Source organism: Pristis pectinata, chromosome 5 (assembly GCF_009764475.1).
Source record: "Pristis pectinata isolate sPriPec2 chromosome 5, sPriPec2.1.pri, whole genome shotgun sequence".
In the NCBI taxonomy this organism is placed as follows: Eukaryota; Metazoa; Chordata; class Chondrichthyes; order Rhinopristiformes; family Pristidae; genus Pristis; species Pristis pectinata.
Window position 1 is genome coordinate 18,821,622 of NC_067409.1, and position 12,670 is coordinate 18,834,291.

A 12,670-nucleotide genomic window follows, 5' to 3' on the forward strand; every position below is an offset into this window, starting at 1 on the left:
TCAATTCTGAAAATATAGTTTACAAATGCAAAATAAACTAACTTCACTTAAGTGTTGCTTATAATGAAACAACACTCTAGAGTTTATGATATTGGATCAGCATCCAGATGCTGGCTGTTCAAATGAACGGCAGGTTGTGAAATAGAACTCAACAACTTGTCTATTCATGAGTTAGTTAGCTCCCCAAAAATGTTAATTGCAGGCTGCTCTTTATAATCAAAATCAACCTGGTCCACTCTTCTCCTGGAAGGGCACCTTCCACCTTCACCCAGTTTGACCTACATAGCATTGGCCCAATGTAAATGACTCATTGCTTTCTAATGTATCTAATATCATCAGTTGCTCACAGTAGCAAATACACCAGTGTGGCTCAAATGTAGGTTCAAAACCTAGCCAGTGACTATAAGTGATCAACACAATTAGCTATGTGAGCTTTTTTACCTTAAACTTCTGGTTAAAACAATCTACTGATTATAGATGTTCTGAGAAATACTTTTTTTTCTATTTTATAATGCTCCTGACCAGTTTCTTAAAAATCTGAAAATATTAGAATTGAAGGAAACATTGAAAGAAATGTCGAGTGTTTCTATAAGTACAGCTGCAAACTGCAGGCAAAAAAGAAAATGTTGGAGTATTTATAGATCTTAAAAGCAAGGTAGTAAATTATTGAAAGAATAACAGATATACAGAAGCACAGCTGTGTGCTCAGCTGTTTATCAATCAGTCTCCCCAGTACTTCGAATGGAGGAAGTACTAAAATAGAAATCTCAGATTTGATGGATACTGATAGGAAATTAAAAGGCAAACAAGGCACTTTCCCAGATTAAATTCAGGAGGGGACTAGAAGAAAGGTTTTAGTAAAATCAATCAATCATATCCTTGTATGATCAGTCGCAAAACATTACAAACCGCTACTAATGCCCAAAGATCAGATGGTAGTTAGCCCTACAGCAAACCTTAAATGAGGTTGCAGGGGTAGTGCAGGAACCAATAGGCCAAATTCTGACTTGGATTAAAAATGAGCTGAAATAGAGGAAAGTTTGACTGTGAATGAAGCTATCAGTGTGGTGAGTGCTGGGCCTGTTGTCACTTGCAGTGCAAGCACAACTTTGGATGTTTCGTTCTACACCCTGGACTAAATCATGTCTATAGACGGAAGTTTAAGGAATAATTAACCTTGTTCTATATCATTAAGGGGAATCCAGAAAGGTGGGCTGATGCAAGGCACATGCACTGAATGGAAAAGATGCAAGGTATTGAGACCAGAGGATGGGAATAAAACCAAATGGACAACACGGGAAGGGTCTGAAAGTTCTGTTGGATCATTCATCGAAATCAACACAACCCTTCAACTCTGAAGAAAGGCATGTCTAGCTGGAGGAATGGAATTCAAACGTCAGATGTCTGTGCAAGACTTTTGTGTGGCCAAACCTGGAAGAGAGTGTAGGCTCAAATTTACTTCGGTATAATTAGCAATTTTTCTCACTGTTCTATAGTGGGATATCTTGCCATTAGGATCTGTTCTGTAAATGGCAACTAAATTCAGAAGTAAAAATATCCAAATCGTGACAAAATATTGACCTGTTTTCTCTTAAGGTGATAACTCAGAGAAGATATTAATATCAATATATAAGCTTCTTAAAGGAATAGCTAGATGGAGGAACAACAATTTGCATTTATATAGTGCCCTTTTAAATACAGTATTCTCATTTGATAACAGTACACAAATTACCCTGATAAATGTTCAATTGCCATAAAGTCTAGGATCAGAGAACAGAAACAAGCTTAAAGGAGGAAAGTGTGCAGACTGTTCAAATTTCATTGCATTATATACAAATCAACTACCAGTAAGACAAAGTGTGAAGAAAAATTAATCGTGGCTTGGATAAATATTTGGAGGATTGGGCAATTTAATTATTAGATTATAGAACCAATTTGGGATTATCTGTTATACCAGGCTATTTATTTGTTTATTGTGCCAACTCTTATTTTATGGTGCATATTTTCTATAAATAGTCATGCTCCTGTTACTTGCATTCAGCCAAAACAATAGCTATTAGAACTCTGCTGGCAAAGGATCTTGTCTAATCTTGAGAAAGCAAATTGAAGGGTACAAGAGTGTAAGCTAATTAAGCCCATTGTGAGGAAATTTAGACTGTTGAATGAAGACAGATGAATTGTTTTCAGAGCAACAAAAATAAAAGCTTTTATTTGTTCATTTGAATATAAAACAGGCGTTATCACAGATGTACAAAGCGTACTGGTGGTTTAACATACAAGAAAGATTGTTGTCCTTTGCACAGTAAAATCCATTGTGATTGGTTGAGTACATGACATTCTCTACCAGTCACTAGACGATATGACTGAACGCTGCTAACATTCAACTGATAAAAGGGACAGTCCTCCCTTGGGTAAAGTGTCAAGCAGGATAATAATAACAAGCACCGTGAGGAATCTGATCCTGTTTTTGATATATGATCTTAATGTACCTTCCATTTTGTGCATGTGCATCATTTGATTACATGGTTTTCTTTTACTTCAAAGCACTAGATCACAAGACAAACAGTTTTTTTTATACATTCTAATGCATGGTTTATCTATAGTAAGTTTTCTAATACGGGACAAGCCTTCTTTATTGCTGAGTCTGGTAGGACTCTGGATGGTTGCTTCTTCCACTCTCACAACAAAACAAGAAACCTACTTTACTACAAATAGTAAATGTTAGACTCTCTTTACAAATGGCAGGTAGCAGAGGACGCAACAAACCTGGCATCAAAAATATAATAAACCTTACTAAGGCAATATTACCCAATGTGCTGGATTTGGTTCTGGGGGACTGGGACCAGTATGACTACTACTTATTCCACTTTAATTCCTTTCCCAGTAATGGCAAACGCCATTTTCATACACTGGAGGATATTCAATAGCCAAGGGCTCAGTCACTCATTAAGGCAGTATTCTGTGTTTCGTACCCAACTAGGCAGCTCCAGGCTGCCTGTCACGCTAAACATGTGAATCTTCTGTCAAGTTTCTGCAGTGCTGCTGTCAGAACACAATTTAGCATTTGAATGAATTTTTAAAATGTTGTCAACCTGTCTCTGTTTATCTAGCACTTCTTACCAGTTAATCGCGAACCCAGCAATATTTCCAGGAGCTCAGAAATCAACTGTAGACCAGACTCCGTCTCCTGACATGAAGTATGTGGGAGAACGTTTGGCTTGACAAGTGGCAAATGACCTACAATGGAACATGGGGTTACAACAAAATGGAGTAAGGGAAAAGTTACCAGCCACCATTTTGTGTACACACTGCATCTTCTTAGAAAAAAAATTAAATATCTGACATTTTATTGCAAAATATTGTTGTAAAGATTTTAAGTGTAAAAAAATTAACACCGTTTCTTGTACATTAGTTTCTATAATTAAAAAGGTTTACTTGAAAAATGGCTCTTTTGCAGTTAGTTATTTTGTGATTTTTTTTCCTCTTTAAGTTCCATAACAGGTTAAGAAAATGTCTTATTATAAACACAATTAGCAGCAGTAAAAAGTTTGAAACTATCATAAATAGCTGTCAGCTTGGAATCTGAAGCACACAGGATATTTAAGTATGTGCATGTCCTGGAAAACCAAACAATCTACTCTGTGTAACCTGCCACATGTGGAGAGTCTAACAACCGTCAGTGTATGTGTGCACATGCGAACACAAAGTTATTAATGAACACCAGCCAATCTGGCACAATACAATTTTTTTATTGATTTTTTTAAAATATTTTTTAGTGCACTTTAAACTTCAGTTAATTCACAAGCATAAAGATGTCCACAGATCTTTTCACAAACTTTATCTTCTGATGGAAGGTGCTTGCGTTACGTCACATCACGTGCTGAGATACTGCACCTCTGAGGTGGACCGAGTGAATAACACGACCTTACGTTCATTTAAAAACTGGGACACCATGCAAGTAAGAATTACTGCTTTTTCAATATTTCTTCCATTGGTAAAACCATAGATCTGATGAGTTACCTCGAATATAGTGTGCAGATGTGAAGCTATCCACATAAAATAATGCAACACTTTGCCTCTTAATAGCAAACATTTAAAAGAGTAAAACATTCTCAGATGTCTCTCTCTTAATATACTTCTAAAGAACAAAATAAATTAAAACTGTTTTGTACATAATTACACGATATGAAGTTACTCAGTATTTTTCTCCTTTTTTTGTAGTACAATGATAATCATCACACATGAAAACATATCTGAACCCTTTTACTGGATGCACCTCTAATCTACACCCCTGTTGTTAGGTAGCAGACACCTCCTGATTGCCCTTGCAGGTTTTTCTCAAGTCCTGCTTTGAGAGGGAGCTCATAACTTAGTTGCAACTATTAAGGTGCCGACAGGGTAGATGTTACTCTCGTACCTCTTAATATCAAATACCAGACATACAAGAAAAAAAGGAGGAACAAAATATCTTCAGTCAATCATTTCTAGGTAGAAGGTTCCTTGTTTACAATTTTTTGACAATTTTTGACCAAATCTCAAGAATCAACAACCTAAAATACTTGCTTTTGCCACAGTATGTGAATACATAAAAAGCACCCCCTTAGAGGGCAGATTAAAAAACGTAAGCAACTTCAGCTGATATAACTTAAAAATACAGAGCGCAGATAGTACACTTACTTTAAAAGCAGTTAATCAACCAACAAGCAAGAAATAGATTCCATGACGGGATTTCGACCTTCAAAGGGCTGTGTACTAATCATTGTCTTTGTGGTACAAAGGAAAGTTTCACATCTTTGTGACGAGTCACTAGTGCTTGTGCGTGCAGAAAGTCCCCCTCTGGAGCAACCATTTGTCTTTCGGTTTCTGCACATTTGTGGTGAACACCAAGAGTTCTTTTTACATATGTACATACACATAGTTAATGGAAGCCTTAGACAAGAGGCTACATGTTGTAGGCCACATAGATAGGATCGAGTTGGTCTGCCAAAAACCCATCCCTTAGATGCATGCGCTGCTTTTCTCCACGAGAGTTTATTGGGATCACTCCGACATCAACCACAACTACAACTCCTACAATAAGGTAATGTTCCTCCAGAACCACATTAGTGACCAGGGGAACAAGGTCCAAAGCCTCTTGTTCTGATCCATCTAGTTCCACAACGACCACCAAGAGATTTGTCCAGGTAAACACCGCACTGGAGGAAAACAAAAAAGAGAGATATAAGGAAGTAATAGTGCAGTGCTTTACTTAAAAATAATAATTTGGATTCAATACATATCTTCAGTTATTTGTCTTGTATTCACTATTCAATTTCACCAGAAGCAAATACTTGTTCCTTGCAGGAGATATTAACTGCATTTCTTCTTTTATCCCGCTGTGTCCCACACTACAAAGTGTCCTTAGCCTTGACCTAATCCTGATTCTGATCAGGACCTGGTTTGTCGCGGTCAACCCATCCAGCCACGTTCCAATCTGTTTGCCAATTTAGTTTTTGTTGCAAGATTTCACTTCAATCTGCCCTCTCCCTATTTGATTTATTTCATTTTCAAGCAGCTCAGCTGTTACCACCAGGTCCCCAGTGCCTAATAATATGGCGGGAAATCAAAGACTCAGGCCACAGAAAGTCTTTGATTTCCGTGCATGCACAATTCTCGGAGGTCTTCAGAACTTCACTGCTACACTGCCAAGTTTGGTATCGTTTGCAAACTTTATAATCTCACTACTACAAAGAAGGAAATAACCACAGTTTATAATATTGGAAATGTATGTAGGATTAAATACAGTGAACTAGGTTATACCCACATTATTTCAGAGTCTGTCTCAAACATTCATGCCCTGTACCAATTCCTTACTAGAACCATCTAAAACACATCCCAGCCTTTCCCTTTAACCTTGTGTCTTCATCAACTTCAAACATGTATGCTTCCCACAAGAGATATAATACACTGCCCATGTAATATATCTGTTGTGAAGGAAACTATGAAGGAAATTTCCCCAATCTGCATCCATATTCATATGCCGATTTTAAACCGACAATTTGTCTAGCATTAAATCCATTGGCAAAGAAAACAACCTTTCCCTATTCACATTACCCTAATTTTCAAAGCTGCTTTTAAGTCTTGTCATAGTCTTATGTGGCAGGAGGAATCCTTCTTCCCAAAGCTAGATTCCTCATCCTTGACACTTTCCTGCTGAATCTACCCAGTACATTGTAAAGGTTTCAGTATTTTTTATATATGCTGTGACCTTGGTCTTCTTCAGCAGTCACTCAGAGATGTGCTGTGACCATATCTCCTGGCGCAGCACCAGTAGATATCTAGTAAATAATGTACGTTAAAGGTGATACTTCCTATCTATTTTCTTTCTGCCTGAGCACTTACTCAATCATTGCATTCCTTGACTTTTTTGTGACTTTGCATTTATTTTCCCACACATTTATTTTAAATTTTCATGGCCTTGAATATCTTTTTTTGCATAGAAGGGGTTGTAATGCGAAGAATCGTGTATGGTTCTTTTCAAATACATACATAGTGTGCATGTATGGTTATATGTCCAATGCTGGTCAAAAATGGAGCTACTTTGGACACTTTCACTTCACAGTTCTTGATCTGTAGCCTCACAGATTGATGCTACTTTCAGAAGTTTAGACAACTTTAAAATTATTTGTATCTTTCGATTGATGTTTCTATTTTTCACTCAGGGAATGAAGCCACAATTGAGAACTGCCCTGAATTCTCAGTTGATCACTTTTTGTGGGAAGATAAAAGTCCCCGGAATCTAAGGTAAGTAGATTCTGTTAGCCATTGGAGAATGAGCTGACCACACAAATTAACATGAAATATAAACAAGGAAGTTAACATCATTACAGAGCACTTTGATGAACAAACCAACTTCATGACTTGCAGGAATAGGTCAAAGTGCATTAAAAGCGAGAAAATAAAACATTCTCATTGCACGGAAACTGCTTGCCAGGCTGAGAAAGACCTACCACTCAGTGATGCTCTTGTGAGCACGAATCACAGATGTTTCAATGTCAATGGGATGATATCTCATTCCTCGCAACTCCATTGCTTCATCCAAAGCACCCACAACATACAATGCATCGTGGCGTTCTGACAAAATACAAATCATGGACTTCATCAAACCCATTTTGAAATTTAATCGTGGCTTTATTTTGTACACAGATTGTAAATGTCACTTCAGTTGCTCAAATAAAGCTGGAGCAGGAATGATGGGAGAATAGTAAAAACATTTATTTTTAATTGTATTTATTCACTGCATGTTAGTAACATTGGTAAGTATTGGAATATTGATTTATTATTGTTACATGTACCAAGATACAGTGAAAAACTTTTGTTTTGCCTGCCATCCAGACAGATTGTGCCATAGAAAATTATATTGAGGTCATAAAAAAACAGAATGCAGAACATGGTGTTGCGGTTACAGAGAAAGTGCAATGCAGGTAGACAAATAAAGTGCAAGGGCCATGATGAGGTAGATTGGGAGATCAAAAGTTTATCTTTCATGTATGAGAGGTCCATTCAAGAATCTGATAACAGTGGGATAGAAGCTGTCCTCGAGTCTGGTGGTACGTACTCTCAGGCTTTTCTATCTTCTGCCTGACGGGAGAGGGGAGAAGAGAGAATGACCGGGGTGGGAGGGGTCCTTGATTACGTTAGCTGCTTTCCCGAGGCAGCAGGTGGTCTTGGGCAGAGTCCAGCTTCTACTGCCAATCCTTATTACCCTTAAGTTTCTTGAACTGTTGCAATTGCTGTAGTGGAGGTACTGCCTCAGTTATGTTAGGTAGGCAATTTCAGCAGTAACAGAGGAACAACAGTCTATTCCCATGTTATTGATAGTGTGTGATTTGGAAGTGGCTGCATTGAGTTGCCCTTGTACATGAAACTTATGACCATGTGATGTGTTGTCAAGGAACCCTAGACGAGGTGCTGCTGTGTGTCATGCAGATGATACACAATAAAACCATAAGATATAGGAGCAGAATTAGGCCATTCGGCCCATCGAGTCTGCTTTTTTTTAAAACCTCATTCTCCCACTTTCTCCCTGTAAACCTTAACCCCTCCCCCCCCCCCCCCCCCCCCCATCAATCTCTGCCACAAATACATCAATGACTTGGCCTCCACAGCCATCTGTGGCAACGAATTCCACAGATTCACCACCCTCTGGCTGAAGAAATTCCTCCTCGTCTCTGTTTTAAAGGGACATCCCTTTATTCTGAGGCTGTGCCCAAAGATCCTCGATGACTCTACTAATGGAATCATCCTCTCCATGTCCACTCTATCCAGGCCTTCCAGTATCTGATACATTTCAATGAGATACCCCCTCATACCCCTGAACTCCAAGTACAGGCCAAGAGCCATCATTAAGCATTTCATTCCCGGGATCATTCTTGTGAACCTCCTCTGGACCAGCACAATCTTTCCTTAGATATGGGGCCCAAAATTCCTCACAATACAGGAAGTCCCCGGGTTACGAACACCCGTACTTACGAACGGCGGGAGAAAGGCGCGGAATTGGGCACAGAACTGTTTGCCTGTCAGTGTTGACTTTTTCCAGGTGATGGAGGTGGTGAACGGCTGGGTCGTGGATTTCACGTGTTACAGTCTGTACCGCTATTTCGGGGCAGGGATGTTCGAGGAGTTCCGAATGATGAAGGACGCCATGTATGGTCACCAGCCCCCTCTCCCGTTGCCCCCACCCACTATATCTATCTCTCTCTCTATCTCCCACTCTATCCATCTATCTATCCAGCACTCGCTCTCCCCCAACAGGTCGTCCCCGGGTAATGACCGAGGTCCGTTTCTACAGATGTCCTTAAGTCGATTTTGTCCGTCAGTCGGAAAATACACAAAACTCACTCAATGTGGTAACTGTACCTCCACGGTACTGTACTGTAATGAATGACACCAAACGTACATAACACTGATGACAGTCTTCACGTGTCCCGGCAATGACAAGTTATGCTGTATTTTAGATTGCTTCACATTATGTGTGCAATTATAATGAAACTGGAATCAAAATTCTGGATCTTAATATATCGCAATAAATAACTGAAGATTGTAGTGATTTAGGACTAATTGATGTTAGATGTGAACTGCACGTAACTGTTCCGACTTACATACAAATTCACCTTACGAACAGACTCAAAAATGGAACTCGTTCGTAATCCGGGGACTTCCTGGATTCCAAAAGCAGTCTGACCAACGCCAGTTGTGGAGGCAGTGAAGATTTGAGATGATTGATGAGGTGCTGAGCCAGCAGAGTGTGCCTGCTTCCTGACCGGAGTTATTGTTGCTGCAGTCATGCAGGCACACTCTCCTGAATTGTACCATGTAGCTACTGGGAAGCCAGGAGGTCACTTGCTGAACAGTGACCTCTGACCTGTTCTTGTAGCCACTTTATTGTGTGGCTGGTTCAGTTAAATTGATGGTCAATAGAGATCTCCAGGGTATTGATGGTGAGTTTCTGAAAGTAATGCTGAATGTTAAGGTGAAATAGTTAAGCTACTCTTATTGGCGATGGTTACTGCCTGGCATTTTTTGTGATGTGAATGCTGCAGGGAAGCTCTCAGTCTAAATCTGAAAGTTACCCAGTTTTGCTGCTAGTGAAATTGTCCACTAAGAGGGCCTTTGGCTGTATTCACCAGGAAGGACGTGAAAAATAAGATTTCTTTATTAGTCACATGTACATCGAAACACACAGTGAAATGCATCTTTTGCGTAGAGTCTTCTGGGGGCAGCCCGCAAGTGTCGCCATGCTTCCGGTGCCAACATAGCATGCCCACAACTTCCTAACCCGTACGTCTTTGGAAAGTGGGAGGAAACCGGAGCACCCGGAGGAAACCCACGCAGGCACGGGGAGAACGTACAAACTCCTTACAGACAGTGGCCAGAATTGAACCCGGGTCACTGGCGCTGTAATAGCGTTACGCTAATCGCTACACTATTGTGCCTGCCAAATGAGTTGGGGAAGGGGTGCATTGACTGTCTGGAGCATGTCAGTAATCAGAAGGGGGAGGTGTTAATTGTTCTGGAACACGTAAGGGTTGATAAATCCCCAGGGCCAGATGAGATCCATTTCAGGTTGCTATGGGAAGCAAGGGAGGAGACAGTTGGGGCCTTGACAGAGAATTTTGCATCTTTTTGGTGAGGTACCAGAAGACTGGAGGATGGCGAATGTTGTCCCTTTATTTAAGGGCAGTAGGATAAGCCAGGTAACCTCTGGTCGGTGAGCTGGCTTATACACATTTAAGGGATAGGACTTGTGTACATTTGGAAAGGTGGGGGCTGATCAGGGATAGACGGCATGGCTTTGTGCATGGCAAATCCTGTCTTACTAACTTCATTGGGATTTTCTGAGGTGACTACTAAGAAGATTGATGAAGGCAGGCAGTGGACATTGTCTATATGGACTTTAGTAAGGCATTTGACAAGGTCCCACATGGTAGGCTGGTGCACATGGGATCCAAGATGAGCTGGCTAACTGGGTCCAAAACTGGCAGTGATAGGAGGCGGAGGGTAGTGGTACTTTTCTGAATGGAAGCCTGTGACCAGTGGTGTACTGCAGGGATCAGCGTTGGGACCTTTGTTGGTTGAGATAGATATTAACAGCTTCACAAGATCACAAGACAAAGGAGCAGAAGTAGGCCATTCGGCCCATCGAGTCTGCACCGCTACCTCACCATGAGCAAAACTATTCCCATCTAGCCCCAATTCTCGGCCTTTTCCCCATATCCCTTGAAACCTTGACTAATTAGATACCTATCAATCTCCACCTTAAACACCCCCAATGATTGGGCCTCCACAGCTGTATGTGGCAACGAATTTCATAAATCCGTGATCCTCTGGCTAAAGAAATATCTTCTCATTTCTGTTCTAAATGGGTACCCTCTAATTCTAAGACTGTGCCCTCCAGTCCTAGACTCACCCGCCAAGGGAAACAACTTAGCCACAGCTTGGAGGTATGATTAGTAAGTTAGCTGACGATTTGAAAATTGGTGTCGTGGATAGCAGGCAAAGTTGTCTAAAGCTACAGCAGGATATAGGTCAGATGGACAGTTGGGCAGAGCATTGGTAGATGGAATTTAATTCCAACAGGTACAAGGTAACGCATTTTGGGAAGTCAAATAGGGGTACATAGAACAGTAAAGCACAGGAACAGGCCCTTCAGCCCACCATGTCTGCACCGACCATGATACCAATCTAACTAATCCCATCTGCCTGCACATGCTCCATAGCCCTCTATTCCCTGCCTGTTTATCTGTCTGTCTAAATGCCTTTTAAGTGTTGCCATCATATCTGTTGCCATCATATCTGTTTCCATCACCTCCCCCAGCAACGTGTTCCGAGCACCTCCTGCTGTCTGTAAAAAGTGTCTCACACCTCTCCTTTAAACGTTCTCCTTCTCGCTTTAAATCTATGCAATGCAAGTATTTGACACTTCCACCCTGGGAAAAAGACTGACTATCTACACCTCTCATAATTTTATACACTTCGATCAGGTTGCCCCTCAGCCTCTGATGCTCCAGGGAAAACAATCCAGGTTTGTCCAACCTCTCCTTATAGCTAATACTCTCCAATCCAGGCAACATCCTGGTGAACCTCTTCTGCACCGTCTCCAAAGCCTCCACATCCTTCCTGTAGTGTGGTGACCAGAACTCCAAATGTGGCCTAAGTAAAGTCTTATAAAACTGCAACATGACTTCCTGACTTTTATAGTCAATGAAGGCAAGCATGCCGTAACCTTCTTCACCATCTTATCCACCTGTGTTACAGGGAGCGATGGACTAGCACCCCAAGATCCCTCTGTACGTCAATGATCTCAAGGGTCCTGCCATTTACTGTATACTTTCCTCTTGCATTTGACCCAAAGCTCCCAAAATGCAACACCTCACACTTGTCTAGATTAAACACTACCTGCCATTTCTCAGCCCATATATCCTGCTGTATCCTTGACAAGCTAGGATACAGTGCCAGCGACCTGGGTTCAAATCCAGCCACTGTCTGTAAGGAGTTTGTACGTTCTCCCCGTGTCTGCGTGGGTTTCCTCCGGGTGCTCCGGTTTCTTCCCACATTCCAAAGACGGACGGGTTAGGAAGTTGTGGGCATGCTACATTGGCGCCGGAAGCGTGGCGACACTTGCGGGCTGCCCCCAGAACACTACACAAAAAGATGTATTTCACTGTGTGTTTCGATGTACATGTGACTAATAAAGATATCTTAAATCTGGAAATGGCATATACAATAAATGGCAGGGCTCTAAGGAACATTGATGAACAGAAGGACCTGGGGTTCAAGCCCATAGTTCCCTGAATGTGACAACATAGGGTATGAAGAAGGCATATGCATGCTTGCCTTCTTTGGTTGGTGCATAGAATATAAAAGTTGGAACATTACGTTGCAATTTTACAAAACACTGATTAGACTGCACGGTGTATTGTGTGCAGTTCTAGTCACTGCTCTATAGGAGGGATGTGGTTGCACTGGAGACAGTGCAGAGGAGATTCACCAGGGTGTTGCCTGGATTGGAGGATGTTACTATGGTGAGAGATTGAATAGGCTGGGCTGGCTTTCCCTCGAGTGAAGGAAACTGAGGGGTGACTCAATGGAGCTATATAAAATTATAAGAGGCATAGATAGGGTAGACACA

At 41.0% G+C, this 12,670-nt stretch overlaps 1 protein-coding gene across 2 annotated transcripts in view; it reads right to left on the reverse strand.

Annotated features, from left to right (window-relative positions):
- Positions 1 to 3,730: 3,730 nt before the first annotated feature.
- The window catches only part of LOC127570339 (disco-interacting protein 2 homolog C), a 504,340-nt gene continuing 495,400 nt past the window's right edge, over positions 3,731 to 12,670 (reverse strand). For both annotated transcript variants that reach the window (XM_052015787.1, XM_052015786.1), the window contains 2 exons: positions 6,990 to 7,113; positions 3,731 to 5,195 (listed from right to left, as the gene is read on the reverse strand). In XM_052015787.1, the coding sequence (XP_051871747.1) occupies positions 4,943 to 5,195; positions 6,990 to 7,113 (377 nt within the window). In that variant the 3' untranslated portion in view covers positions 3,731 to 4,942. The remainder of the gene's footprint in view (positions 5,196 to 6,989; positions 7,114 to 12,670) is intronic.